General features: G+C 42.0%; 4 protein-coding genes across 5 annotated transcripts; 3 read left to right on the forward strand and 1 right to left on the reverse strand.

The window, feature by feature from the left end:
* Positions 1–1,379: 1,379 nt before the first annotated feature.
* Positions 1,380–10,561, reverse strand: tmc6a (transmembrane channel-like 6a; the record flags this gene model as incomplete). Its single annotated transcript, XM_080511926.1, has 19 exons — positions 1,380–1,434; positions 1,551–1,555; positions 2,077–2,155; positions 2,327–2,503; positions 4,076–4,209; positions 4,372–4,447; positions 4,527–4,622; positions 4,714–4,811; positions 5,780–5,870; positions 6,489–6,649; positions 7,527–7,670; positions 7,906–8,050; positions 8,131–8,327; positions 8,409–8,694; positions 8,944–9,052; positions 9,177–9,266; positions 9,353–9,472; positions 9,631–9,749; positions 10,506–10,561. The coding sequence occupies 19 exons, from the start codon at positions 10,559–10,561 to the stop codon at positions 1,380–1,382; spliced, it is 2,238 nt and encodes a 745-aa protein (XP_080368052.1).
* A 1,579-nt stretch (positions 10,562–12,140) lies between these two features.
* Positions 12,141–16,009, forward strand: syngr2a (synaptogyrin 2a). Its single transcript, XM_080511786.1, has 4 exons — positions 12,141–12,302; positions 13,451–13,688; positions 13,785–13,915; positions 14,866–16,009. Exons 1-4 carry the CDS (start codon positions 12,204–12,206, stop codon positions 15,064–15,066), a joined length of 669 nt encoding a protein of 222 aa, XP_080367912.1. The 5' UTR covers positions 12,141–12,203; the 3' UTR covers positions 15,067–16,009.
* A 635-nt stretch (positions 16,010–16,644) lies between these two features.
* Positions 16,645–23,001, forward strand: cant1a (calcium activated nucleotidase 1a). Of its 2 annotated transcripts, none has more exons than XM_080510738.1 (4): positions 16,645–16,760; positions 20,941–21,609; positions 21,835–22,038; positions 22,127–23,001. In XM_080510738.1, the coding sequence occupies exons 2-4, from the start codon at positions 20,964–20,966 to the stop codon at positions 22,495–22,497; spliced, it is 1,221 nt and encodes a 406-aa protein (XP_080366864.1). In that variant the 5' UTR covers positions 16,645–16,760; positions 20,941–20,963; the 3' UTR covers positions 22,498–23,001. The 2 variants fall into 2 exon arrangements, with proteins under 2 accessions (XP_080366864.1, XP_080366865.1); XM_080510739.1 differs by lacking the exon at positions 16,645–16,760 and adding an exon at positions 20,504–20,621.
* A 1,128-nt stretch (positions 23,002–24,129) lies between these two features.
* Positions 24,130–27,078, forward strand: lgals3bp.1 (galectin 3 binding protein, tandem duplicate 1). Its single transcript, XM_080511668.1, has 6 exons — positions 24,130–24,212; positions 24,389–24,506; positions 24,684–24,887; positions 25,028–25,162; positions 25,242–25,533; positions 25,633–27,078. The coding sequence occupies exons 2-6, from the start codon at positions 24,422–24,424 to the stop codon at positions 26,702–26,704; spliced, it is 1,788 nt and encodes a 595-aa protein (XP_080367794.1). The 5' UTR covers positions 24,130–24,212; positions 24,389–24,421; the 3' UTR covers positions 26,705–27,078.
* Positions 27,079–27,337: the final 259 nt, after the last annotated feature.

Raw genomic sequence — 27,337 nt, forward strand, 5'->3', positions numbered from 1 at the left:
ATCACCCCAATGAAGTGGGATTATGTACTGTCCCTCTGTGTCACAACAAGGAAATCTCCTCTTCCTGTCATTGCTTATGCAAATATTTCTGAGAAGTGGCCAAAGGCGACACCAACTTGTTTATCAGCTTTAGACTGAAAATTGTATGTTTCTTGGGGATGGCTGACATTTCTGAGCACTTGGTAATGATGGACGAGACTAATTGTCGTGTCTGGTGGTACTGAGATAATATATTGTATCTGTGGCAGTTTGACAGGTGTTCAGGCAAATTTTATAAAATTCTTCGCTTCGTTGTTCATTGTTTACTCCGAGAACTATGAACAAACAAGAACTCCTATACAATTCTTTTGATGGGTCACCAGAGTCTGACACAATTTGCAAATATCTACTTTTTGCTTTTGAATTCCGGACATCAGTTACTTGTTACGTAAGTGTTTCCACATTGATGCATTGAAGACATCGCTGTCTGCAGACAGATTCAATCATGAGTTGTATAGCAGCTGTAGTCATTTTTGTTTCTACATCCATCCATCCATCTTCTATCCCGCTTATCCAGTTCAGGGCCTCGGGGCACTGGAACCAATCCCAGCCTACTGTGGGTGAGGGCAGGATCCACCTTGGACAGGTCGCCAGTCTGTCACAGGGCAAACACACATAGACAGACAACCACACACACTCACATTCACACCGAGGGGCAGTTTAGCTTCACCAATTGATCTCACATGCATGTTTTTGGACTGTGGGAGGAAACCGGAGGAAACCCACACTCACACGGGGGAGAACACGCAAAATTCACACAGAAAGGCCCTGGAACGAACCCATGACCTTCTCGCTGTGAGGTGAGATCGCGGACCACTGCGGCCCGTAATTCTTGTCATGCTCTCATAAATCAGTCCCCCTCCCCAAGATAAATATTCTTTATTGCCTTTGGTTGCAAGTCAACAACGCAGGTCCAAAAAAGAAGAAACATAGTTTTTGACTTTGCTTTACTCTACTGTTCATTAGCCAAAACCTGAGCTGCACAACTTCACTTGTCTTTATCATACTCAAAAAAGATGGCAATTACAAAAACAAAAAGGCACAGCAAAGAAGTTCTACATTTCTCACACTTTATCTGGAAAATGTGTATTTACAGAATAGATTCACACGTGTTCAGCCGTGGGTTTCTGTGCATCCCTGTTTCTATCATGATAGCCTGTGAGCAAAAACGCATAACTATGCACCAGTTTTTGTTTGCAACAGACAAGCAGAAAACATGTCATAGAAGAAACATGTCCATTCATGAGACAGAAAAGGGAGTCCTCATTAAAATGACACAGCCAATGCCTATTTTTTCCATTAGATACACCAAAAAAAAAAAAAAATGTCCATAAGCTGGTTTATGTATGAGTCAAATTCTGTTCCAGCATGTTGTGAAACTCGTTCAGCCATAAACTGAGGGAAGAATAAAAACAGGAAAACATTGAATATGAAGATAGTTGGTTTGTTACAAAGGATTGACACCAAATGACCAAGCAAAGAGATGAAGTTATACTGTAGAGCACACCTACCTTAACTGTGTGGGGAAACCAGATCATTTTGTTCAGAAAGCCCTTGTACTTTGGAGATGAGAAACTTTTTGTCCATGCCCTCCTGCATTTGAGATTAAATGTACATAATCAGCATCAACACATTGTACACATGAAATATCCACATTGCTCTGTGTTGGATTGGTCATCACTTGATCTGATTTTTGTACAGATATTCAGAATATTAAGTGAATTGATTCTTGTTATTTTACTTGTCTTAAGGGGAGGACGTGTAAACTCAGAACAGAAAGGACCGACTCGTATTTGAACTTGAACCTTGTCACTGTGAGGCGAAAGCCACAGTTTTCATTATTCATGTTATAAAGCTACTACTGAATGGAGTTGTGTTACTTCAATCCTGGTTGGTTTGAAGTTTTACGTGTCAAAGCATTTGAGTTGTTGAATTTGTCCTCCCCATCTGCTGTGCATTATCCACAATGTAGTGAAATCATTTATGAAATATAAACAAATTAGTGATGTCACATAATAAAGAGAAAGGAAAACATACATTTTCAATTTGCTTTTCTACCAGCCTAATGATCCTCCTTTGCCCATCAATAATTTGGGTTTGAATGTATATGACAATTCTGAAAAATACGGTAAACAAAAAGAGATTTCATCACACACTTTGAAAGCGTAAACATTGTTAAAATGCATCTGAACTGATACACAGGTAAAAATGCTTTGAAGATATATTTAAAACAAACAAAAATACAAGACATTGTTTAGAAAAATATTTTTTTTAAAAAGTCACTCACAGAAAAACTCCAGAGGTGAGAAATAAGAACAGCGGTTTCTCTACCAGATACTTGTAGGCCCAGCTGAGCCAAGACAAAATTGGGTGAGTGTCTTTCAACTTCTGAGCCCAGAGCCAACTTGATTCATACATCGCAGTGAGATTCCTGAACGGGCCGCAGCACGATGAGGGTTTAATCCTGTGCAAGGCAGACAGAACGCTTCTGAGTACATATAGTCCAAAATGAAAAATGCAATGCAGCTATCCTGTTTTAAATGAACATGATTTATGTAGCAGTAAAGTATAAGTACTAGAAATACATGACCAATTTGCTCCCTTGAAAGAAGATCTAAGACAGGCTTGTCATGAAGAGTTTCTTCGTATTTTCTCTATTTTTCGCTCAAGGTAGATCGAGAAATATTTAGGACACTGATGGAGCTTTGATGTTAAATGCAAAGCAACAGCGAGTAACTGGTCAGTAAGTCAGGGGTGTCGACTTCATTTGAGTTCAGAGGCCACAAACAGTCCAATTTCATCTTGAATGAGCCGGACCAGCAAAAATAATGCCATAGTAACCTTTAAATTTAAACTGTAACTTTTTTCCTTGCTGTGGTGCAGAGGTAGTGCAGAGTATACACGATGACAATATCTATATTTTCCCCAAACCAAATTACTTCAGAAACGTATTACAATCTCAATATAAAGACAGTCTTAATTCAAATTAGTTGTGGAAAGTACAGTGAAATGTCCCAAAAAAAAACTTCTCCTATAGCTGTTGCATTTTGCATTTTTTGGTAAAAACTCATACTTATGTGGTTTTGAGGCTAACACTGGTTCGCTACAACAATGTGGTTATCTTTCATGACAGCATCACTGATGTCTCCGTCCAGGTCTCAGTGTTGTGTTGTATCCACTCTGCTTAAGAAATTTATTTAAAATATCGATGTTTTCTTTTTGGATTGGAGCCCCTTTTGGGTTGGATTTAGCTGGCGGGCCTTTTATTAGACATCCCTGGTTCAAACAGTTCGCAGAGAAATAGGATGTGTTCGCACTTGGCAGGTTTGATCTGAGTCAATCAAGCCCTTGTGCATTGTCACATTAGTACCGGCTATTTGTGGACATCAAAAAGTCAATTAAAACAGCAGAAATCGGTTTGTTTTCAAAGCAGTAATAAACTTGTATGTAGTTGGTTTAAAAAGTGATTGCTCAAGCTTAAAATCTTCAATGATGTACAAATGTGGAGCAAGCATTACAACAGCTGCTATGGAGCTTTTCCAGTATGGCCACTTCATAAATCACTTGACTATGTAACAATGTGACCTGTTTGCTGATTGTTTGGGCTTCATATATTTACTTTGTCTTCTTTGCATCATCCAAAGATTTGTCTTTTTTTTTTTTTTTTGCCATGATGGGCTATGATTTAAAGCTTGTGTATAATATGAATTCATTAATAGAGATAAACTTGGCAGTGGATTATGTTATCTTGTTTGAGACAGGAAGGATTATATCTATCGATTATTTCAAAATCAGCACACAAAGGGCTCAGTTTTGACCTTTTTCTTGAAATGTGTAATAGTTGGGAAACATTTGACAACATTTCTATAGTTTCCACTTCTAAAGTATGTACACTATGTGACTTGTTATCCTAGTTATGGACAAACATTTTCTTGTCATTCAAATCCATTTTTAGAAAACTATGTGGCTAATTATGCACACAGTGGTTTTAGGAAATTGGCTGTGGGCTAGAGCACATGTAATGAGAGGAACTCACATCAAAAGTGTGTAGGTGACAGACGCTGCTGCCCCGAGAAATGACGGGAAGCACAATAGAGAGAGGAACAGGGTTGTCATTTGAGTGGCTCTCCAGGGCTTTCTGGAGGCCTGATAGTTACACATGACACTGCTCTGTGGAAAAACAAAACAAAACAAAACACACGAACAATGTCACTTAGTGTCTTTAACTTTTTCTGATAATTTATGTACGACAATTTGTTTTCCGCGCTCGTTGCTTTTTTTCGGAGGATTATTGATGGACAACGTTTTGTTTCCACACTTTTTTGTACTAACCTTCTTCATGTAAAACAACACAAACAGTTTTGTTATCTGTACAGCAGGTAGCAGCGGAGCAAACAGCACTCCGAACCTGGGAAGAACAACGGACAATCGTATCCATGTTTCTTGTCGTATGTGTGACACATTTCAAACTTAAATTGTATCGTTACCAAGTAAGAGTTTGTCCATATATGAGCTCGAGCACGTTGCGTGCAATGTCAAACACTGGCTTCCTGTTCCTTCTCACCAATCTCCTGGAAAACAGTCTTGAAAGAAAAGAAGTCTGGCCGTGACATTGAGTTTTACGGTAAACAACAGGTTGTAGGCACTTGACTGACAGGTGAGGCAAAAACTTGCCTCCATAAGTACTCTCCAATTAAAGTGTAAAGTGATGTGAAGATGAAGTCCATGAGAAGCAACCGGTACACTTCTTGTCCAACAAAACTCTCCCAACACTGTAGAAAGACACAAAGGGGAAGTATAAGTGGAGTGACATCATTATTATCGTCATCATTTTTTTTTTTTTATATAGAAAAGTGAGTCGTAGTCCAGACTCAGGGTTGATGGTTGATTCCTGTGAGAGCAAAGCTCTTCAACCTTCATGACCAAAAGAGCCTTTTCTGTCACTTCACACAAAATAAAATTCATCTGGAGCCATAAAACGTGTTTAACCTTTAAAATGAAGGTGATGCAGCACATGAAATTGTAAGGTTGTGCCATATCGGCCATGTCTTACTGAAGTTCATTAGTTCATCATTGTGTTAAGTAATTTAAACCCCTTTGTAAAAACCTTTTTTTTTTTTCATGTATCCATTTTAAATCTTTTTTGATTTTCTGCATCTTTTTTCCTTGTTTTTAAGTGGTTTATTCTCATTTAGAAATGTAAACTGTTATATCCATTTGAGCCATTTAACAGGTTTAAGTCATTTTAAAAAGGTGCACGAAAAAACATGCTTTCACTTTCTCAACCTGAACCTCTTACCAGTCCAAGGATTCAACCCTGAAACCTACCCATCACTACTTTGGACCAGACAGAGATTGCACCACTGGCTCCAGTTGGGGTTTGTGCAGTGGGCTCATAACTAAGATGCAAAAATCTATTTATGAAAGAAACCAAAGCTTGTTATGATACCGTCTGAGGCAACAAAGTTCAAAAAGTTAAAGATGCCCAGCAAAATAACCCAACTCCATCAAAAACAGAGAGGATAGGTCACTGAAATTGCAATGATGTGTTTGTGTCTTAAGAGTGATCAGATCTTTCGAACAAAGGTTTTTACAGTCCCGTCACAGTCAGACATCCTGATACAACCTTGTCTCCTGTCACAATGTTTCTGAGAAAGAAGTCTGTTGCATGACTCATGACTCATGACTCATGATTGTTGAAGAACTGCATCAGAATTTTAAATATGATAATGACAATCACCTGGACACCACGACTTTCTGGTTCCACAGCAATTCTCCAAAGCCAGCGGTAACATAACACTCCAATGATGCTGATCTTCAGCAACAGATTTCTAAGAAAATCAGGTTGAAATAATGACATCACCAAAAAGGCATGACAAAAGTTGAGACATCACAATACAATAAAACTTCAACATCTCATGTGGTTTCGGTTATTTGCCATTTATTTAGCTGAATAAGATATCATTTCCACCCGGTCTTAGCATTGAATTTCTATCTTACTTGGAAAAATGTATTAGTGCGTTTTTTGTTTTTGCAATGACCCAAATTTTCAGAAAGTTTTATGACACAATGAAATTTGGAATATGACCAAAATCTGAACATAATGTACTTGCAGATTATAAAATGTTTACAAGTCTCAAGGAAACAGCACAAGGAGTTCAGATATAGATGTCTTTGCATGACCAAAGAAATACCATGTTCTTGGAGGGTTGGACTATGTAGTGTACAGGAAGTTAGGATGTTTACAATTGAATTGAAATGAATTGAATTGACTGGAGAAATTTACATGAATAAACAAATACATTATTAAACAGTAACAGCAGGAATCATGATTTGAACCAACATCAATTGTCTAAAATGAACAGCGGTTCAAATAGCAACAATGCAGCCAATGTTTTAACAGGAAAATGGTCAGGAGAAGAAGATTCACTGCAGTATGTTTTTGTTACCTAACGACGGAGATATAGATGCGTACAACCGGTGAATCATTATTGATGCACGAGAGGTTGAAGAGTCCCGGGAGCAGCAGGTTGATGAGTGACACAGCTGCAGACAAAAGCAACAAGAGCTGCTGTTCAGCCTCTTTGAGAGGATCCCCATGAATGGTGGCCTGTCGAGAAAATGCAAAATAACAGTGAGGCGCAGAGCTGCACAACTGCTGCATTGCCTTGCATCTAGCTGAGTACTAGACCTTGTTTTGTGCTACGAGCAGCCAGAAAACTGTGGTGGTGTGGAAAAAGTATTGCATTTGAAGTATAATAAATAAAAGTTATTAACATCAGCCAAATAACTCAAACAATTTCAATTCAATATAATTTGGACACCAATAAATAATCAGAGCTACAGTGGGAGGCAATGTGCTTCATCTGGTTGGGGTTAGGGCCGGGTAAACACCCACAAGGGAGCTATGGCTCAGTTGATATGATATTGTGTGATATTAAAATCCATCCATCTGCTACACCACGGTATGCAACACCCAGTTGAGCAACTTTAAAGTCACCAAATAACCCCAAATGCTTTTGGACTGTGAAAGGAAACCAGAGTACCGACAGAATCAGAGAAGCCCCCAAGCCTGGACTCAAACCGGGTATGTTCTGGCTGTGAGGTAAGACTGCTAACCACTACACACCATGCAGATAGTGAAATCAAAGTTGTTTTTTGCCAAAGTTAAAAATGTGGGAATCAATCTGAGGAACCCCCAACTGAGAGTGAGAATCATGTTTGCCCATGTTCTCACATCCATATCATCTTCTGAAACAATAGTAGACAAAAAGATAAAAAAATAAATGCATGAAGCATCTTACAGGAAAGAAAAAGGAGAAGTACATAGAATGTGGTGAATGGTACATTTTCATATTTATTTTATTTTTGAGATGCACTTGTGAAACTGTTACAGTGCGTCATTTATGCTGAAAAGTACATGGAGTCTTCCATGCATGGTTGCAGTTTTACTTGTTGTGCAGCTGCTGCAGCTTTTTGTCTCTAACCTCTGACAGGTAGTGGATTCCCAAGGCACCCAGAAAGATGCTGGCCAGACAGATGATCCACAACACCATGTGAACCATAAAGCGTGAGAGTCGCTGCATGCAGCTTTGTGAGTTTTCTCCTCTGATCCTCTCAGACAGCTGCTCCTGCGAAAAGATCAGCCTTTATGAGGTCGACACCGTGCCATTTAACCTTGCCTGTTTTTACAATCTTTTGACACTACAAAATAGCTTACTAGATTTTGAACATGCCTGTTAAATAGACTGCATCAAATAAATGTATGGATTAAATGGTGGAACTATTGTGTGACAAAGTCCAAGTCTATGAAATGACATTACAGTTATGCTTCAGTGATTCTGCCAGTATATGCAAATAGCCTACTTTTAGTTCAGTGCTGATTTTCTCAGATTGAAGTCTGATAGAAGTCCTTTTGCTGACTTTGAAGTCCCAGGAGCAGAAAACCTTCACTGCATTCAATCCATCGGACTTGAGGACATGAAAATGCTTCCCAAAAGACTTCGATATGCTGCAAGAGAACAGCGTCACCAATAAACACAACAACCCGCTGAGACTAAAGTAAAATAGGTGCACATGTTTTTCCCACACCTGTAGACCAGGATGATGCAGATAATGAAGAAGGCAATGGCGATGGTGAAGAAATATGCTGTGGGTATGTTGTACCCATTAGTGTTGCAGTCTGACCAGTACTCGATGGACTCTGGGTTTAACTTAACAGCCGGACAAGTGTCAACGGAGGTGTTACTGTAGTAGCCATAAAACATCAAACTCTGCGAGAGATAACCCTGTTCAAGATGAGAAATTAAGAATCGGTTGAAAAGCGATACAGAAACAAAGTGCCTGGACGCAAAGTACAAAGATCAGACCATGCCAGTGACGAGCCAAACACCAGGGAAGACGTCCAGCTCGTGGTCGTACGCGGGACCCGCAGGAGGAGGGTAGACGGCTTGAGGGAAGACCACAAACAAGCCATTGATGATCAAATTCAGGAAGTTCAAGAACAGAAGGGTTCTCAGAAACAGGAAGTAGGAGAGCACGCCGGTGCCGTGGCGTCCGCTCAGCCTCTTCATGGGTGAATGCCACAGCTGGAGGGAACCGAAGACGCCGAGGCAGCTGAGCAGGCAGTGACGCCAAGTCTGAGGGACCAAGATTCTGTCAGCGTGTCGCAGATACACGACGAAAAGAGTTTCATCGGCTAGCAAACTTTGACTCACCCTTGAGATGTACATGCTTAGATTGGGGCAGCATGGAAGATTTGTGACGATCGTTGAAGTTTCAGCACTGAAAGCAAGCTTCCTAGAATGGTGGTTTGTTTGAGTTTTTTTTAAAGAGACAATTAAAAGCATATTTTAAAATGTGAAGCAATAGTTCAGTTCCTCGTGGCATTGGTGTCACATGCACCTGATTTTTATTTTATCTGCCAGGCTCAGGGCCATGGCTCGCAGTTTATGTGTGCCATCAGTCACTGAAAGGCCTTGGAGGGCGCACACCACCGGATCCTCATGGCTTCCTGTGAAACAGGAGTTGGGACAACCGCATTATCCGTTGCGCCTGTGAATGATGCTGACGCAGCTTCAAAGACAAACGGGAAAAGTTAACTTTTCGCAGCTGGCGACTTTGCAGCTTCTATTCACCTTCGGTACCGAGTTCCTCCACCTGCCGACGACCATGGGATGTGAGCCGACGTGGGCGTAGCTGAGACGAGCGCCTTGCTCGATGGGAAACTACAACAGAAGGAGGACATTTGTACTAAATGTCTGAATGCATGCATTTATCAAAGTTCACTTGCAGTGGAAACGTGTATTCTCACTAGTGATTCGACTCGGCATCGAGGAGAGCACCGTCAGTGTTGCAGCTGACCAGCGGTGTCTCTGCAGAGCGCTGGGCTGATCGCTGTCAGAATCCTCCTCGCTTGTGGTCGACAGGAAATCTAAAAATAACACATTTTGAGTCGTTTCAGAACCTCAACCAGCACCAACATCCCCACAACAGCTATTTTTTTTTCTCTAACTTTTCTTATTGTTCCGGGGGGGTATTTTTTTTTACATGGGATTGATTATTATGCCGTGACAAGCACACATTTTGTACCTCCGCTTTCTCTAAACACTTCCATCTGCAGGGTTTCAGGGCACCACTGGCTGTTTGCTCCTGGATCTCTGATGGACTCGAAGAAATTCTCCTCACCTGATTCATCTTCTCCGAGGTTTCTGCAAATGTGTAAAATGAGTAACAACCACATGTCCCGATGGCTTCTCCATGTACACACTTAAACATTTGTAACATATGCTTTGTGTTAATCTTATGCAGATTTTTTTTTTTCTGATCTAAATGCTAAACTGCGAGAGGTCACAAAATTAACATGAAGAAGAAGAAAAGGTGTTTCAATAAAGAGTGACTGACAGATGGTACTGACCATATTCTGCAATGAGAATAAAAAAAAAACCAACACAAAAGTTTATGAATAATGCTCACATTAGTGCGATGGAGTAGAATTTTAGGGAACATGTACTTTTATAAGTTTTCTTCTCAAATATGTGATTCCAGTTGTACTTAAGTACTGTTTACATCACTGTTTGTTGTTTCAACTGAGACAATTTCTGCTTTGAATTGACATTGGTTTGAAAAATTGGCACTGTGGAGCAGCGGTTAGTGCTCTCAGCAACAAGGCCATGGGTTTAAATCCCAGCCTGGCCTTACTGTGTATACTTTCAGCAGTTTATTGTGTGTTTACTTCAGCATTCCAAAGACAACTTTTACTTGTTGCTCATTACTAGTCAAGAAATATAAGAATACTTCAGTAGTTTTTCGTTCCACGTTTGTGAGTAGCACACTGTTTGGCAAAAGAAATGCTAACGAATATTAAAATTCTACTTAATGCACCCGAGGACAAGTAAAGATTTTGTTTTGCATATTATTTGCACAGTTTGATGCTTCACGAACATTAAATATAAAGTTGAACTTACTCGTAGTCAGAATCCGACTCACTGGTATCGATACCGAAGCTCGCACTGTGTGCCATGACTCCTGGTGACCAGAAGGCACCATCAATACGCAGCATCCATCATCCCCATGGAGCAGAAAGTTACCTCTGAAATTAAATTCTTCAACGTTACTGGTTTCCTACAGCCACTTCTCAACTACGTTCAGACATTATGCCACGCTGTTTCCTGTGATATTGTCACGTAAAACCACTCTGCCTTCAGATTTGATCACATCAGCCACTTCCTCATTCATAGGTGGCAAAAATGGAAGAGAAATGCAAATGCAAGACAGTTGCCTTTCTGTTGGTTTTTTTGAGAAGTCATATGTACATCCCCGAGATTTTTCATGCCTGCAATCTAATGAAGAGCAGGATTAGGATAAGGTTTTATCAGACTTTTTAACAGAATGAGGCATTGGCAACCATTTGTATGACAGCTTTGTTAACCAAGCTGTGCACTTTCACAATCATTCATCTCCATCTGGTGGTGGTACGGAACCACAGCAGAACGTAAAACCAATCAATGCGGTCAGACACTTCAGATCATGACACAAAAGGTACAATCCACACTAAACTGGAAAAGATTTGATTTTCACTCACCAACTCAAGCTCTGTTTTCAATGAAACTTGGTAACCCTATATAAAACACCTGTCCAATGTTGCTATTCACCGAGAAACTAACTAGAGGCCCACCCCCTCTATTTTCTGTATGTCTCCTTCCATTGTCCCCCCCCTATATTTAACTATTTACGTATTTGCTGAATTTAAAGTAGGAGGGTGTTAAAGCCAATTCCAGCTAGCTGGTCAAGTGCAAGATACATCCTAGAGAGGTCACCAGTCCATCACAAGACAAACACACAGACACAACCACACACACGCTCACACTGACACATATGGTCAATTAGGTCAACAATTAACCTCACATGCATATTTTTGGACTGTGGGAGGAAACACACAAATGGGGAGAGGAGAACAAGCAAACGCCACACAGAAAGGCCCGGCTGGTATCAACCTATGATCATCGAAAGTGAGAGTGCGAACCATTGCTCTTCCATGCAGTTCACGCATTTAATAATTAACCTCAGTAATATAACACATTTAGCACACAACTGATTACACGCCAATCATGCTGCTTCTTATATTCTTCTATTTTATTATTAATACATAAACATTTCTTTTGCACTTATTTTTGTTTATGCCATGATGTGCATAGTTTGTACCTAGTTGCTGTTTTTTTTTGGGGGGGGGGGGGGGGTTTACATGCTGCTGGCATTCTGTGTGGACAACAGAGAAAGGATTTCATTCTCCGGGGGACATGACAATAAACTTGAACTGAATTTAGTTGAATTCACTAAAACGTGCAGGCTGCTACTACCGGTAATAAAACGAGTCAACGCGGTCGAATGCTGGGGAACAAATAGTGACTAAACACTGCCATCTCGTGTTGAACCCTGGCATTGGCCTTATTGACATACTTCACCGCGAGAAGTTGTTTGATTTCCCAGGCGTCCCTGAACGCGCCGCAGCAAGGGGCGGTCTTTAAAAGTTGTCAGGAAGCTTCGCGTCAAACCAAAACTTCCTTCTTCTGACAGGAACCCCCCCCCCCCCCCCCAAAAAAAAGTTTTCAGCTCGTTCAAAAAAATCGCTCGGACGGACTTGGTTTTAATTTTACGGGTGAAAGATGCAGGGCAGTGCTTACGGAGCCTCTCTGGCCGGCGGAGCCTTCGACGCGGAGAGTTTTCTAAAGCAGCCTCAGACGATCCTGCGCTGCCTCAGCTGGGTGAGTGGCTCCACCACTGTGGACGTTAGCATCGGACTTAACAGATGTTCGCCCCACACTCGCCACTTAACGACATATCTCAATATGAGTACACCCCGCCGACGCGGGACATAAACTCCCCGTCAGGTTGAAATGTTGAATAAACTTGAAACGCAGTGTAAATGGCAGTATTCGGTAGTTTGGTAGTTGGCGTGAGCTAATGGCAGGTAGCATGTCAGCTGCTGTGTCACTGCAGACTTTCACCTGACAGTTAATGTCACGCTGAATCATTCTACAACGTCTCGGTTATTCTACAGCAGTAAATTGCAGTAAAGTGTGCCCAAATGTGTCGTTCCTTTTTTTTTTTTTTTTTTTTATTTGCTTTCTGAGCTGCCTGCATCAGAACAGGAAATGAAATCATCCCCACCGTCATCTGTTGTCACCTGCAGGTTGAGTAAAGGCTGCACGCTGAGCAGATTCATGATTCATTATTTAACCTCATCTCCAGTACAAACACAATGTGAATCATTCACTGGATTCGTACCCTCTCATGCTGCTTTTTTTTTTTTTTTTTTTGTCTTCATTGCCACTCTGTAAACAAAGAGATATATTTGGGAGTGATCTGTCCATAAGCTGTAAATCTTCTACATGTGGTCTTCAGCTCACATTTGAGTCAAAAGTTTGAGGAAAAAGTGGATCAATAAACCCTTTAAAGCTGAGGTGTGAAACATAAGGCCAGTGGGCTTCAACTGGCCTGCAAGAGGCTCCAATCCACAAACCATCAAAAAGTGATTGGTTGAATGTGGCCCCTGAACTGAAATGTTAGATTTTTTTATTTTTTTTTAAGAAAAAGCATTCAGCGAAATGACCTGGTTTATCCCAGTAAGTGTTAACAAATATTTCATCATCAAAACATATTAGCCTAATTTGTTGAGAACCAGAAGATGACTTCAGTATTAAAATGAACCTTTACTGCTGTCATCACCTGCTAGTCTGAAATGGCCACACATGTTGAGTCATTATTCTTTTCCTTTTTTTTTTCTTTTTTCTTTTTTAAACCCTTGTGATACAAATCATGTGATCAGAATCAAGCCCTCCTGCAGCTGTTAGACGTGAATCCACCACCACCGCCCCTCTGGCATTCCCCCCCGTGTGTCTCTTTGTTGCAGTTGTTTTCTATCGTGGTCTTCGCAACAGTCACAGGAGAAGGATATATCAACGACGTGGCTCACGGGGCGTCCCATTGCATGTTCAACGACAACGACAGCGCCTGTAGCTTTGCGGTGGCAATCGGGATCCTGGCCTTCTTGGGCTGTGTTGTGTTTCTCATACTGGATGCCTACTTCCCACAAATCAGCAATGCCAAAGATAGGAAATACATTGTGATAGGGGATTTGATCTTCACAGGTGAGCCGGTTTTCATTTTCTCCCACATTCTGGAATAAAATAAATCTCGTCATCACTTCTTACCATTGACCGTGTCTTCTTCTGACCTCGGGACAGGCGCTTGGACCTTACTGTGGTTCATCTGCTTCTGCGTCCTGTCGAACCAGTGGGCAAAGACAGGCGTGTCGATCAGGGGTGATGCCGCCCGGGCTGTCATAACCTTCTCCTTCTTCTCCATCTTAACCTGGGTGAGATCTGCATTCCCTCCACATGTCGCCCAGAAACCAGGGAAAGACATGTTGACACTGCACATTTCTGCAAACCATCATTGTATAGAGTGTACATGCTTTTTAACCCTATCTGGACTAAATCCAAAGTAAAAGAACAAACTTTGGTCACAGTACCTGCTTTAATCGTTCATGTACCATGTTTCCCCAGACTATAAGTCACACCTTTTTCCTGTTGTATGGCAGAGTATATAACATACCACCTGGAGCCACCAGATTTCACTGTATGACAACAGAAGGCTGCTACAGCGTCACAAAAAGACCCTCAGTGATTATCGTATTTGACCAACGGGCAATATAATGTCGCCGAAAGAAAAAAGCCACACACCAGAATTCATAAGCAATTATTGAAAATATTTCTGCGACAGAATCGAACTTTCACTTTGATATGAATGAGCAGTTTCCAGGTTGAGGATTTTATTTTCTAAATTCCAAAACCCCTCCCCCCGTGTTATTTTGTATGTACACTTCAATCTGTCCATCCAGCCAGAAAGACGGCCGGTCACATTCACACATACTGGTAAGTTTAAACAACCAATCGGCCAGTTTTTGGATGATTGGAGAAGGAGCCCTTCAACCCAAACTGGAGGCATTCTCACAATGAGACATTAACCACTACAGCACTGATTCTCTTGTCATAATTACCACATCCTCTCGAGGGCACTCGAAAAAAATCAACCCACAAAATGTTGACTCTTGGCACACGGGTGTGAAAAACATTTTAGCACAGGGGCCACATGAAGCTCAGTTTACTCTTGAGTGGGTCGGTTTGGTGAAATAGTGCCGTGATAAAGTTTTTGTTGTTGTTGTGGGAAAATGTTGATATCACACCAACTTTTTTTTTTTTCTTTTCCATTTTCTTTTTTTTTTTTTTTTTTTTAATCTGATCATTTGGATCTCCCTCCCCACAGGGTCTCTTGTTCTACTTTGCGTACGGACGATATCGCCAGGGACTGAGTGACTTCAACCAGGAATACAACGACCCGGCCCACGACAGTAGCTCTGCGTACCCGCCCACCTCCTACCCCAGCAGCGGCCCCGCCGGCTACCAGCAGTCGCCCTTCTCCAACACCCAGGAGCAGCCGGGAGAGTACCAGCCTCCCTCTTACTGAAAAATGAACATTCGCGTTTTTTTTTTTTTTTTTCCCCCTTTCTTTTAAATAAAGACATCTGCCACTGGTTCCATTTCCACCCTGAACTGTCCTCTGCACTCCAGCTTCGTGTTTGCATATTTTTTTAGGGGCACGAGTATTCTTTCAGTTTGGATGTTTACTTCAGCAGGTGAAATGGTTTTTGTCTTGTTTTAAAAGTTACTGTCTCAAACATGAGATCAATGACTTTTTCCTCCTCGTATACCTAAACAACTTGTTCTTTCAGCGCCCCTTTTTGTTTCGAGTGCCAAATAGTTCAGCCATCAGTTTTTCTTTAGAGAAATCTCGTCACAATTTGAAATATTGACAATTATTGTTCAGCGAATATACTTGTATATTCATGACTCACATTTATGTATTCCATTTCAACAACCATATTGCTTCAATCCAATAGCAATAGGCGTCGGCTGCCACAGCGAGCTTTATTTTATTAATCACTCTGTGCAATGAAATTATTGTTACAAATAACTACTGCAGTGCTGTGTTTATTTGACTTAAAAAAAAAATACCACTAAAAACAACTGTTATGCACTGAACAACAGTTTTTTTTTGTGGTTTAATGTTTTCAATCATTTTGTGCTATAGGGTGTTATGATTTTGAATTGGCCAAAGCCTAATGTGCCTCTTGAGTGTCGGCAACTGCTTGTGCCATGTTTTATTATACTTTATGGCACACTGGTGACATATTTATTATCTCGTGTTGAAGGATGCATGACAAATGATCTGGGTTTTTTTTTTCCTCTCTACATGACATATCCATCTTGTGCTCTGGAGTTGGTCATTTTCACAGTTTCAGTCTTGTCTCTTCAGTCATTTTCCAACTCAAGTGCCTTAACAGTGTCCTGTATCACTCAGGTGTGCCAAATAAAAGCTTTTGGTTTTTGAACCTCTGGCTGTACCTGTGCGTCCTCCTCTACCCTCGTTGCTGCTCCTTTGACAAATATTTGAGGAGCCGCTGCACCAGCGAGCGTGAAACGTTCGGATTGGATCCAGTGTATCATGCAGACGTTGACGTGAAGTTACTGAACAGTATGTACTGAAGCCGTGCACGTACCAAGAACTCACCAGACATATTTGTTTTTAGTATCATGAATATATGAGTTGTAAGAGACCTGCACACCACGGATGGCCCTTTAGTTAGGATGAACAATCCACATGTGACAGTGAAATATAGTTCAAATGAAAATCAGCCTGTTATCTTCAATGTACATAGATTTTGCTCATATCGGTGCCTGCAATAATTTCCATTGTGTGGGCAAGCAATTGATGCAGAGAATGTAGTTTTTAACCGTCCGTTTTTTTCTGTTTTCATAAAGAAGCCATGTGATTGTTTTGTTTGTGAAAAAAAAAGAAGCTTGATTTAATCGAATTGAATATTGAAGCAGAATTGGGTTCAACGAACGTCCTGGCTTTTAATATGGCACGTTGTCGACCATATTTCCGACAGCCCTGAAGGCAGCATCCATCGCTCTGTCGACGCGTCATCACTGTACGATGCTTTCGTCATCAGCGCAAGCAGGAAGTGATGATCTGCTGTCCGGACAACGCAAACGGAGGAAAAAGAGCCGAAGAAAGAAGTGTTTCGAAACGTATCATGATCACCGGTGAGCCGCGGCCGCCGGTGGCCTGAGAGCAGGACAGCCAACCTCCTATCGGTGAGTCCGGGACATGTTCTGTGTCCTCTGTCTGTGATGGCATCCGGGCGTCAAGAGAGGACTTCTGTGTGTGTGTGCGTGCGTGCGTGCGTGTGTGTGTGTGTGCGTGGGTGTGTGTGTGTGTGTGTGTGTGTGTGTGTGTGTGTGTGTATGAGTGTACGAGTGTACGAGTGTGAGTGACATCTTACGTAGCCCGTTGGTTGTATTGGTTCATTACTTCCAAACAGCTCCCAGGCCAGGAGTGGCCCCAGAGATGTCCCAACAAGATAAGGTTTACTGTCCATGCATCTGTCACACGTGAGCATCAAATGACCACACTGGCTGCTCTCATTGGACACGATCCATCTGAAACCAGACCCACAATGCCGTGCACATCTGTTCTGTTGTATTTGGCATGCAGATGATTTAAAATCCGCCTCAAAGCACTAAGTAAACCATTTATGGGCCTCACACACTCTCTCTGTCTGTTTGAAGTGTTTCTTTTGAAGACCACCTCCACAGCTGTTCTCCAGCTCGGACCTGAGAGACAAAACTTACATTTTCTTAAGCTCAATTGCAGATTCTGCATGTATTGCCAGTATGGACGTATATGTAGTGCTTTGCATTGTGACATTAGACGTGGTAAAACTACTTGCGTTCTCAACTTGGCTAAAAATTAATGGACCTTACTTGTTTGCTCACACAACCTGACCTGATGTACCTATTATTATAAAGTTGCTTTGAAAACCTCTTACATTGTTACCACACAGTGTCAATCAATACATTTTATTCAGATGTTCCCTTCTGGCCACTTTTCTGTGGATCGTAAACCACATTTACTGGATTGAGGTCATCTCCCAACTTGAAGTGGAAACAAGCGACAAGCCAGAGTTGAATGAGTAGAAAGTACAGTTCTTTGTGTGGCATAAAAGTAAAAAGTCATCAGTTTCTGAAGTAAAGAACAGTATTCTTAGTTTGTGTTCTTTTTTATTTCCCACGTCTCTGTCATTGAGCCACTTTATAATCCTCCCTTCCTGAAAAGTCCCTCTTTAAATTCTTATTACAAACACAGTCTCATTAAAAGATGCAAACACTGCAGCCGGACTGACAAAACCCTGTTGTCCTCCCACCGTGCCAGATAATAGGTTGTGACGACAAAATTCCAGAGGAAATTTTGTGTGCCTGTCACTTGGCCCTGCATCTCCATGGCAACAGATGCCGAGGCGCTTTGTATGGGAAAAAATAATTCCATTTTCTGAGGGATTTATTGAGGAGTGGTTGGCCAAATTTTTAACAAAAGTCGGAGCAACATATTCCCAAACGTTCTGCACGTTTTGATGTGCTTTCTGTGTCCTAGGATAGTAATCTTTGTGCCTTCCGACTAAGACAGGCACAATAATAATAATAATAATAATGAAATATATCAATTGTTTATGGAATTATCAGCTAAACGCCCAGTTAAATGTGTCAAAGAAAAGAAAATCACTGTCGTCTTGCCAATTTTGAAAGAAACAAGGCAAGAAATCTTAAAAATGACATATTGCTGTAAAGCTCTTCGTACTCACAAACAGTAAAAGCCAGTTTGAGGTGCTCTGATGTGGCCCCATGTCTCTTCATAACTCTTTATACCGAAGAGCAAATGAGTCAGTCAGTGGATCACAAAGTAACTTGGCATCGCTGGTTCAGTGCTGTAATCGGGCTGCTCTCTGGTCTCACTCCACTCCCCAGCGCTCCCATTGATTGCGTCACAAAGTGCCTCTGTTATGTAGGATTCATATGAATGCGGAGACCAAAGGTCAGCCTCTGACTGATGTTTAGCTCGCAGCACTTTTTTTTTTTGCTTTCTCAATCTAGTCCTGGTCAATGAATTTGCGTCGGTAGGCTAATAATTGCTCATGAGCTGTGTGGTTGATGATAGCCGTGTTGGGCTCGACCCTTTGGACCTGAAGTCATAATCCTCTAAGTGTCGGTAAAGTTCAGCAGCACTTCAACAAAACCCAGTAGTGGTCGCTTTGCTAATAATCAGAGCTGCGGGAGTTTTCAGAGCTCAGGTTGGCTTGTGGAAGTAATATAAATGAAACAACGTCCGCCTGGGCCCAGGAGGAGAGCAAGAGGTAAGATTATGTTTGGGGCAGATGTGTTTGGAAGAGCCACTTTCAGTTTCTTTCTTCTTTTTCTTTCTTTTTTTTTTTTTTTTTAAGGAATTTAGCTAATTTCCTCAGAGAGAATAGATACAGTGTCTGGCATTGGAGTGTGAGCCCCAATCCTGCTGCCATAGTGAAGTTCTGTTTGGCTCGGGCCGGTTAATGAAAGAGTCTTTCAGCTCCTGCTCTCCTTTCAGGAAAAAATGTTTATGTCACAGAAGGTGATGCTCAGAGTTCTGCTGGAATTAGGAGCCGACCCTCCACTGCAGCACAGAGCGGCTCAGGATTGTTGATTCAGCTGAAAGGCCACATTTGTTTACTAGAGTGTGTTTAGGAGAATAACACATCTGTATCAGTTTGGAGTTCATCCACATTTGAAGCACAGTGCTTGAACTATTTTAGTTATGATCCTTTGAAATAAAAGGCACTTTTAAAAGTATTTATATATAGCTGCAAATAAGTTCTATATTATTGATTGACATTGACTTTTTATGTTACAATAGATGTACAATATGTCTTATCTATGTGTAACGGAAATCAGTTTAACTGTCTTAATAATCTAAATGATATAAATACCAGAGGCAATTTTTATATTTCTCACATTGACTAGTTATCCAACTTAACCTCTCCCATTTATTCTTCAAATACAATTTTGCACAATTAACACTTAATTAGAATACCACATGCTTTTGAGACGAACAATGCCTCAAGCGCTTGGCTGCTATAGTTGTGTAACCTGATTGTTGCTGTTCTTATATAGTACGGCCCACTGAAAGTTGCCCAAGTTACTTTTCAAGCACAAGTAAATGAAAAACCCAGCAGGTTACAAGCGCTAATATGATGTGCATGAAACGCAGTTGTTCATAAGTAATGATAGAGAATTTATAAAAGTTTTGGCCCCAGTGTCATCAAATGTTTGCATATCTTGCCACAATTTGATCCGCTGCAACCGCCAACTATAAATAAGAGTTGATAATCTGAGGCTCTGTTTACACAACGTTTTAGGTGAGAACGAATCGTTTTGGCATCTTTGTTTAAAACTCAACTATAAAACTACCAAGTTCCAGATTTTCAATCGTTTTCAAAAAGTTGAGTCTTCAGTGACTCTGGCCACTTGAAGGGGCCTGGCAGATTACCTGGCAGTCGAGTGACATACTGCCCCATTAAAAAAATATATATAAAGCAAATCAAAATTGTTTTCAAACAACCGGTAGTGTCATCATGTGAATATATGCTTGATGCATATTTTTGCCAAAAATATAAGGCAAATGTATTTATTATTCACTTTTATATATGCATGTTTTTTTTTTCTTTTTGTATACTGACTTGGCAGTTATGGAAACTTTCCTTTTGATTGTGGGATATTTCTATTTTTCCTTGTCCTTTATAGACAAAAGAAAAAAAATGATGTATGAATTTATTTTGACCTTTTAAATCACTGTGTTTGAGAAGTGTGAGCATATTCTAGGAATAACTGCAATGCCAGTTTTGTGACAGTAGTACCGGTAGGTTTGACCTGCGTAGCTCCACCTCCCATCCATTGTTCCATGACGAGCTCCTCCCAGCCTCCACGTTGACATAAGACAGACCACTGTTCACCTGATCACCATTCAGCTGGAAGCCAGGCCTCACCTGGCTGAGCACCGCATATTGTTTACTCTTAATAAATATCCTGCGATAAGCTGGCTGTCACCAGGATGAACGGAGTCACTGCAGGACAAGACGGTCAATTTACAGAGTATGTCGGTAGGAGTTTTCTAATCCAAGTCACGATAGTGCTGACATGCTTTAACTGATTTGGTTAAAAATGTCTAAACTGTAAATTTTGTGGTATTTTCTTTTTTTTTAAATGTATGTGTCCAGTCGTCTGCCTCCTCCTGTTTCACCCAGTTTTCTTCAGAGACAGCCACCATCGGAGTTCAACCGCACCTTGTAGAACAATTCTACATTTGTTTGATAATACCAAACAGGTGTAACAAGTTTTTCTTCCCCAGTTTAGATCCAAGGTGAACAATGTCATCAAAGGCTGTGAATCCTTCTTATTTGTGTTTCCGTAGGTCCATCCAGAGCCTCGTCCTCCATGCCTGCTCCTGCAGGCTACACTCGACTGGAGCAAGATGAGCCCATGAACCCGCTGCGTATCTCTGTAGGAGGCCTCCCCATGTTGGCTTCTATGGCCAACACCACCGACCCTCGCTTCCGCCTGAAATGGAGGCCCATCGTGGCGGTGGCAGCCTTTCTGACTCTGGTCCTGCTGCTCTTCATGCACTTGAGCTCGGGCCTGCGCCCCCACCCCTCCAGCTCTGTGAGCTGGAAATCGGGGAGCACGGACAGCCAGCAGTCCGCCTCCCAATACAACTACACCTACCCCCTCAGCCCGCCGGAGCGCACGCCACAGGGGACCCGCTATCGCATCGGAGTCATCGCCGACCTGGACACAAACTCCCGCAGTGAAAAGGCCTTTACGTGGTTCAGCTACATGCGGCGGGGGTACCTGCTGGTGTCCCAGAGTGGCGACAAGGTGGCGGTGGAGTGGGATCCGGACAAGGTCCTGCTGGAAAGCCACCTGTCAGAGAAGGGCAGGGGTATGGAGCTGTCTGAACTGGTGGTCTTCAACGGGAAGCTCTACAGCGTCGATGACAGAACGGGTATCGTCTACCATATTGACGGAGACAAGGCGGTGCCCTGGGTCATCTTGACCGATGGCGACGGCAGCGTTACTAAAGGTTGGTGTTAGTCTGCAAGGGCTAACTACCGGAATGTACCTGTGATAAATGTGCAGATAAAACTAATGAATTCCTTGAGTTCCTATTCTAGCTTCTTGTTAGTCTGCAAAACATTTTACAGGCTTGCAGTAAATCAAACGGCCCTTCGTATGAATAGTCGTTTGATTGTGATTGTTGAAATGAGAGTCGTATGTGATTGCTGTTGTGCTCTCTCTCTCTGGGCAGGGTTCAAAGCTGAATGGATGGCGGTGAAGGACGAGCATCTCTACATTGGCGGTCTGGGAAAAGAGTGGACGACCACCGAAGGGGAGTTTGTCAACAACAACCCAGAGTGGGTGAAAGTGGTGGGCTTGAGAGGGGATGTTCAACATGAAAACTGGGTCCCTCACTACAAGTCCATGAAGTCTGCTGCAAGGATCGTGCCACCAGGTGAGGATAGATCTCTGGCTTCTTTATTAACCACCTCTTTCTATTTCTTTAAAAAAAATTATAATAATTTTTTCCGGAATCGCCACAGGTTACTTCATCCATGAGTCCGCGGCGTGGAGCGACACGCTGCAGCGCTGGTTTTTCCTCCCCCGCCGCGCCAGCGACGAGCGCTACGAGGAGACGGCGGACGAGCGTCGCGGCACGAACCTCGTCCTGAGCTGCTCGTCGAGCTTCGGAAACATCGCCGTGAGTCGAGTGGGTCCGCTCAATCCCACCCATGGCTTCTCCTCCTTCAAGTTCGTGCCCAACACCGACGACCAAATCATCCTGGCGCTCAAGTCGGAGGAAGACGCGGGAAAGATTGCGACCTACATCACGGCCTTCACACTCGACGGACGCATCCTTTTGCCCGAAGCCAAGATTGGGGACGTGAAATATGAAGGACTGGAGTTCATATGAGGGGCTCACACAGAGAGACTGGAACCAGCGCACTGCGGTTCATGTTCGTTTACAGTCCCGCCACTGTTCAACCTGCAGCACTCGCTGCTTCCTCAGCAAGTCTGTAGAACCGATTACTCCATCTTTCATTACAACCAGAAGGACAATCCAGTGAGACTAATCCAACCTGGTTTGTGTTGACTCCTCACCTTCCAGGCCAAATGTGCTTTTCAGTGGTACTGTAGCCTTTCTTATAATGAATGTACAAAAACAAATTTCCAGACTGTGATTTTCTTTTCCATTCTGATGCACATACTATACACTCTGGGGTTCTACTGTTTAGACCCTTCGCTCCATTCTTAACAGTATCATCGCTGTTAAAAAAAATTAATTTAAGCCCCATTTTGTTTTATTTGTCACCGAACAGAATGTGCTTTGAAGGATATTTTGATAATTAATGTATTGTACTGTATGTATTCTGGGGGGAATTTTGGGGTACTTATATAGTAAAATCATGATTCCTAATTTCCGACCAGACTCATTTCATTCCTTCTCAGAAGTCTGAGAAATAAGTGCCCCAAAAACTAAAAGATGACACACTCAAGCACAACGTACCTTCATGAGAACTACTGGATTGTGTCATGTCTACCTTTGAGAGCACTAACTACAAAAATATTTTAACAGAAAACCGTTAAAGCAATTTTCACAGTGCAAGGAATTGTCGTATTTGTTTAGGAATTCGTTTTTTTTTTTTTGGTCATTTACATGAATTCCGAGCATAAACAGTGAGACCATGATGAACTACATATTATCTCTTCTTTCCTTTAGATGTAATCCTGGAATACAGAAAACAATTACACAGGATCGTAAATGTGAGGCCAAACTCTTGTCATAGAGAAAAACTATGAACTTGGTTACTTCTCTTCTTCCTCCACCGGAGGGCAGTAAAATATGCAATTAATTAGCAGCAGCCATAGTCTCAAATTTAGTTTCAGAAGATTTAATCAGTGGTATTTCTCACCTGGAGTATGTTTACATGAATGTTTGAGTTGATACAATTTAATTGAGTGGTAATGAAACAAATCTGGACTCCATTCAACAAAGGTCAGAATCTCTCCCCTAAAGATGGTCAGAACTCAGTTGTGCAACCTCTTGAGTTTCAACTTTCTGTGAAACTTAAGAAACAGCGGGATTTGACAAATGCAGCTATACACTCATTTGGGATTATGGGAACGAAAGCAAAATCATGGAGAATACGTAAACTGCACAGAAAGAAAGCCGGGCCCAGGAATGTTTTGTTGTGAGACAAGTTCTCAAACACAACGCCAAACAAAAAGACCCTTCTGTGTCTTTTATGCAATACTTTTAATGTAAGTTGTGAGGAATGAAGAGCTGCAGTCCGTATAAACAGACCGGACACTGCTTAGGTCACTGCACTGTGGTACATGTTTGCTTACAATATTGTCAACATTAAACTTGCAGTGAATGGCCGGATAACATCTGAACTACTAAACAAATCCAACGGACAAAAGTGTTTTTCGCTTGCGCAAACCTAGTTGTGCAACAATGTAGGATTTCATGTGAAATGAAAGTGAGTGGGAACTGGCACCAGACTTCCCCATTTATCAGGACTAGGAAGGGTGTGGAGTGCTTGTCTCTGCTCTGAAAAGAGGTGCAGTCGCAGGAGGAAGAAGGCATCTTCACTTTGTGCAACTTTTATAATCCAGAGGACTAAGGTAAAATGTCTTTATATATTATCTAACTGTCTCCCAAACTTTACTCTTGTGTGGATATTGCACACACTGCAGTTAGGGTTTCTCTGAAGAAACGTTTTGAGGTCATTTTGCAATAATGCATGTTTACCAAAAGATAAGATTGCGTCACGTTACATTCCAGTTTATTGTCTTCATAGTGTGTGTTCAGAGGCACACACCGGTCGGAGAAAATGTTGACCCATCGAAGTCTTCACTCTCTGCGGCTCCTTCTACTCCTTTGTGTCGCTGCAGGGGCAATGAAATTCAACATGTTTAGTAAGTCAAATCGAAAACATCTCGCCTTCAAAGGGATTTTGTGCTTCCTGACATGCTGTATATTCTCTGACAATGACTGCTTAGGTTGGTTGCTCAATATCTCTGTGGCTGTGACCTTGGTTAATATTAACGCGTGTGCGTGTGCATGTGCGTGTGCGCGTGCGTGTGCGTGTGTAGAAAAAAGCCCAAGGTCCCGGGAAGGCGATGTGAGGCTGTCCGGCTCCGTGGACAATAGCGAGGGCCGTGTGGAGGTCTACCACGATGGCCAATGGGGAACGGTGTGCGACGACAACTGGGACATGGCTGAGGCTCAGGTGGTGTGTCGTCAGCTGAGCTTCCCCGGGGCGAAATCTGTGATCATCGGGAGGCAGTACACGCAAGGTGCCCTTTATCTCCACACATTCCCCACCAGAGGGCAGTGAGGCGTTTCAGATATATCGAGCTGGTCTGCACACAGATTGAAGTGTTTCCTGGCTTACTGCAGAGGATTTCACAAAAACCTTTCATCTCACCCCACAAAGCACCTGGACCCATTTGGCTGGATGATATTAACTGTAAAGGAACAGAGAAGAACCTGGTTGCTTGTGAATTTAAAAGCTGGGGCGAAACTGACTGCAGCCATAAGGAAGATGTAGGAGTTGTTTGCCAAACAGGAAGTACGTTTCTGAACTCTCCCTTCAAACACACAGATTCACTCTATTTCTACCCATTTTAATAATCACGATGTGATTCCAGGCACCAACGAGACCATCGCTGATTCTACACACTCACTGGACAACAGTATCAGTCTCTCTGACGACCTTGGACAGATCTTTGATAATGGGAACGGCTGTGACTTCTTGATCTTAGTCCGAAGCCCCACTGGAAACATACAGGAGAACGGGACTGCAGAGATGGCCGAGACAAACATCTGTGCACACAAAGTCATACTCTCACCATTCCCACTTTTCAATGTTTCTGAAGGAATTTCCAACATCACGATGGATGTCAGTTCATCATGCCAACCGCTTTTTCCCTCGTTCATCAGGTATGCTGAATCCCACATTCAATGTTTTGGTGTTCTTCAAATAGCTCTTCTGTGGACATGACATTTTAACAAATATTCAACCTTCCTTCTCTCTATCAGGTACATTTACACCCGTAAGATAAATGTGACCTTGTCCTCTGCAATCTGTGTCCATTGGATGGCGTCGACCTTCGGGGTAAAGCAGCTAATGGAGGATGTAGGTCGGCTGTTTTCTAAAGTCGTCCCAGATGACGGTGTATTTCACAGCCAGGTGTCCATTTACAACTACGCTGATAAGACTAACGATTTAATTCTCAAAGAAAACTGTATCCAGTTTCTGGCCTGGAACTACCAAAACCTGACCATGTCTCCAGCTTGGACTAGCCTCCCTGTAGAGCTCCTTGGAGCTCTTCTCACCCGATCAGATTTGGTGGCAAGAGATGAGTATTTTGTGCTTCAGTCTGTGGAGAGATGGATCACGGAGCATAAAGGCTCCGTCAGTTTGGAAAACCAGGCTGAGCTGTTGAGCCACATTCGTTTTCCAATGATCCCTGCTGAGAAACTGTACGAGCTCGAGACCAACTCCTCTCTGTACAGCTCACATAAGACCATGTGTCGTGAGAAAATGTTGTCAGCACTTCAGTTTAACGTCCTGCTTTTTAGCAAGCTGGTCACAAATCCAAAATTCAGCAAGGACAGTGCTGATTACCAGCCGAGGATCTATACTTCTGAGCCCTGGAGCGCCGTTGTTGACCCTTCAATCAAAACACCTGCACATAGAGTTCATTTCACTCCTCATAGAAGGCATGGATATCGCAATGATCCTTACTTTTACAATCCTACTGTCGCTCCATATACTCCGTCTGTATCATTCAGGACGCCTCTTCACAGTAGCCTGATCTTTAAGAGTAACATGATCAACTGGGAAGCAAATATCTTCGAGAGCGAGAGTGACTGTTCAAGGAAAGGTCTGAGATGCGACTCATTTCCTGTTGCATGGTTGTCTCCTAACCAAAATCCAAGCGACATACTGTATCGTAATCGTGTCATGATGATGTGCAAGGGCAAGTACGTCTGTCAAGTTCAGGGCTTCAAAAGTTCCCTGGCTCCCATTACAGTGAACGGTACCGCATGTCTGTGTCCCAATGACCAGTACACGTACCGGGTTGTTGTGAGACCAGAGTATGTCTGAATCAAGCTCACAGTAAATAACTGTTTATCAGAATCATGTAGATCTTCATCGCCTGGTTGCTTGAGGGATTTGTTTTCAGGGTTTTCGACAGCATCAACATACAACAGAAGGGCATTCGTACATATATACACACTTATATACTCATTTGGCGTTATTTTGCATTATTCACGCATGGACATATCATGAAAACAAGTTTACAAGTATTTACACAATTTAGACACACATGCACACGCACGCACACACACACACACACACACACACACACACACACACACACACACACACACACACACACACACACACACACACACAAAGTTTACTTTAAATCAGAATTGTCTTATAATGTTTGCTCTTTTTCATGGAAAAATAAATAAAGTGACATCTCTTCTGTTTCTCATAGTGCTGATTATTTTCTTTCTTAAAAGTAGCTACAATTACTCATCTTCATTATATCTTTGAAATCCACACGAGTTGAATATGTAATCTTACTGTAACTAGTGAAAGCCTTTCTCAAACAAATCAAGGTCCATCTTACTACTTCATGAAGAAAGCAGACTATAAGCAGAGTGAGGCGTTAAACAAAGAGCACGTTTAACAAAAACACAGTTTTGAAATCAAGTGTAAAAGATAATA

This window comes from Blennius ocellaris (assembly GCF_963422515.1).
Source record: "Blennius ocellaris genome assembly, chromosome: 16".
In the NCBI taxonomy this organism is placed as follows: domain Eukaryota; kingdom Metazoa; phylum Chordata; class Actinopteri; order Blenniiformes; family Blenniidae; genus Blennius; species Blennius ocellaris.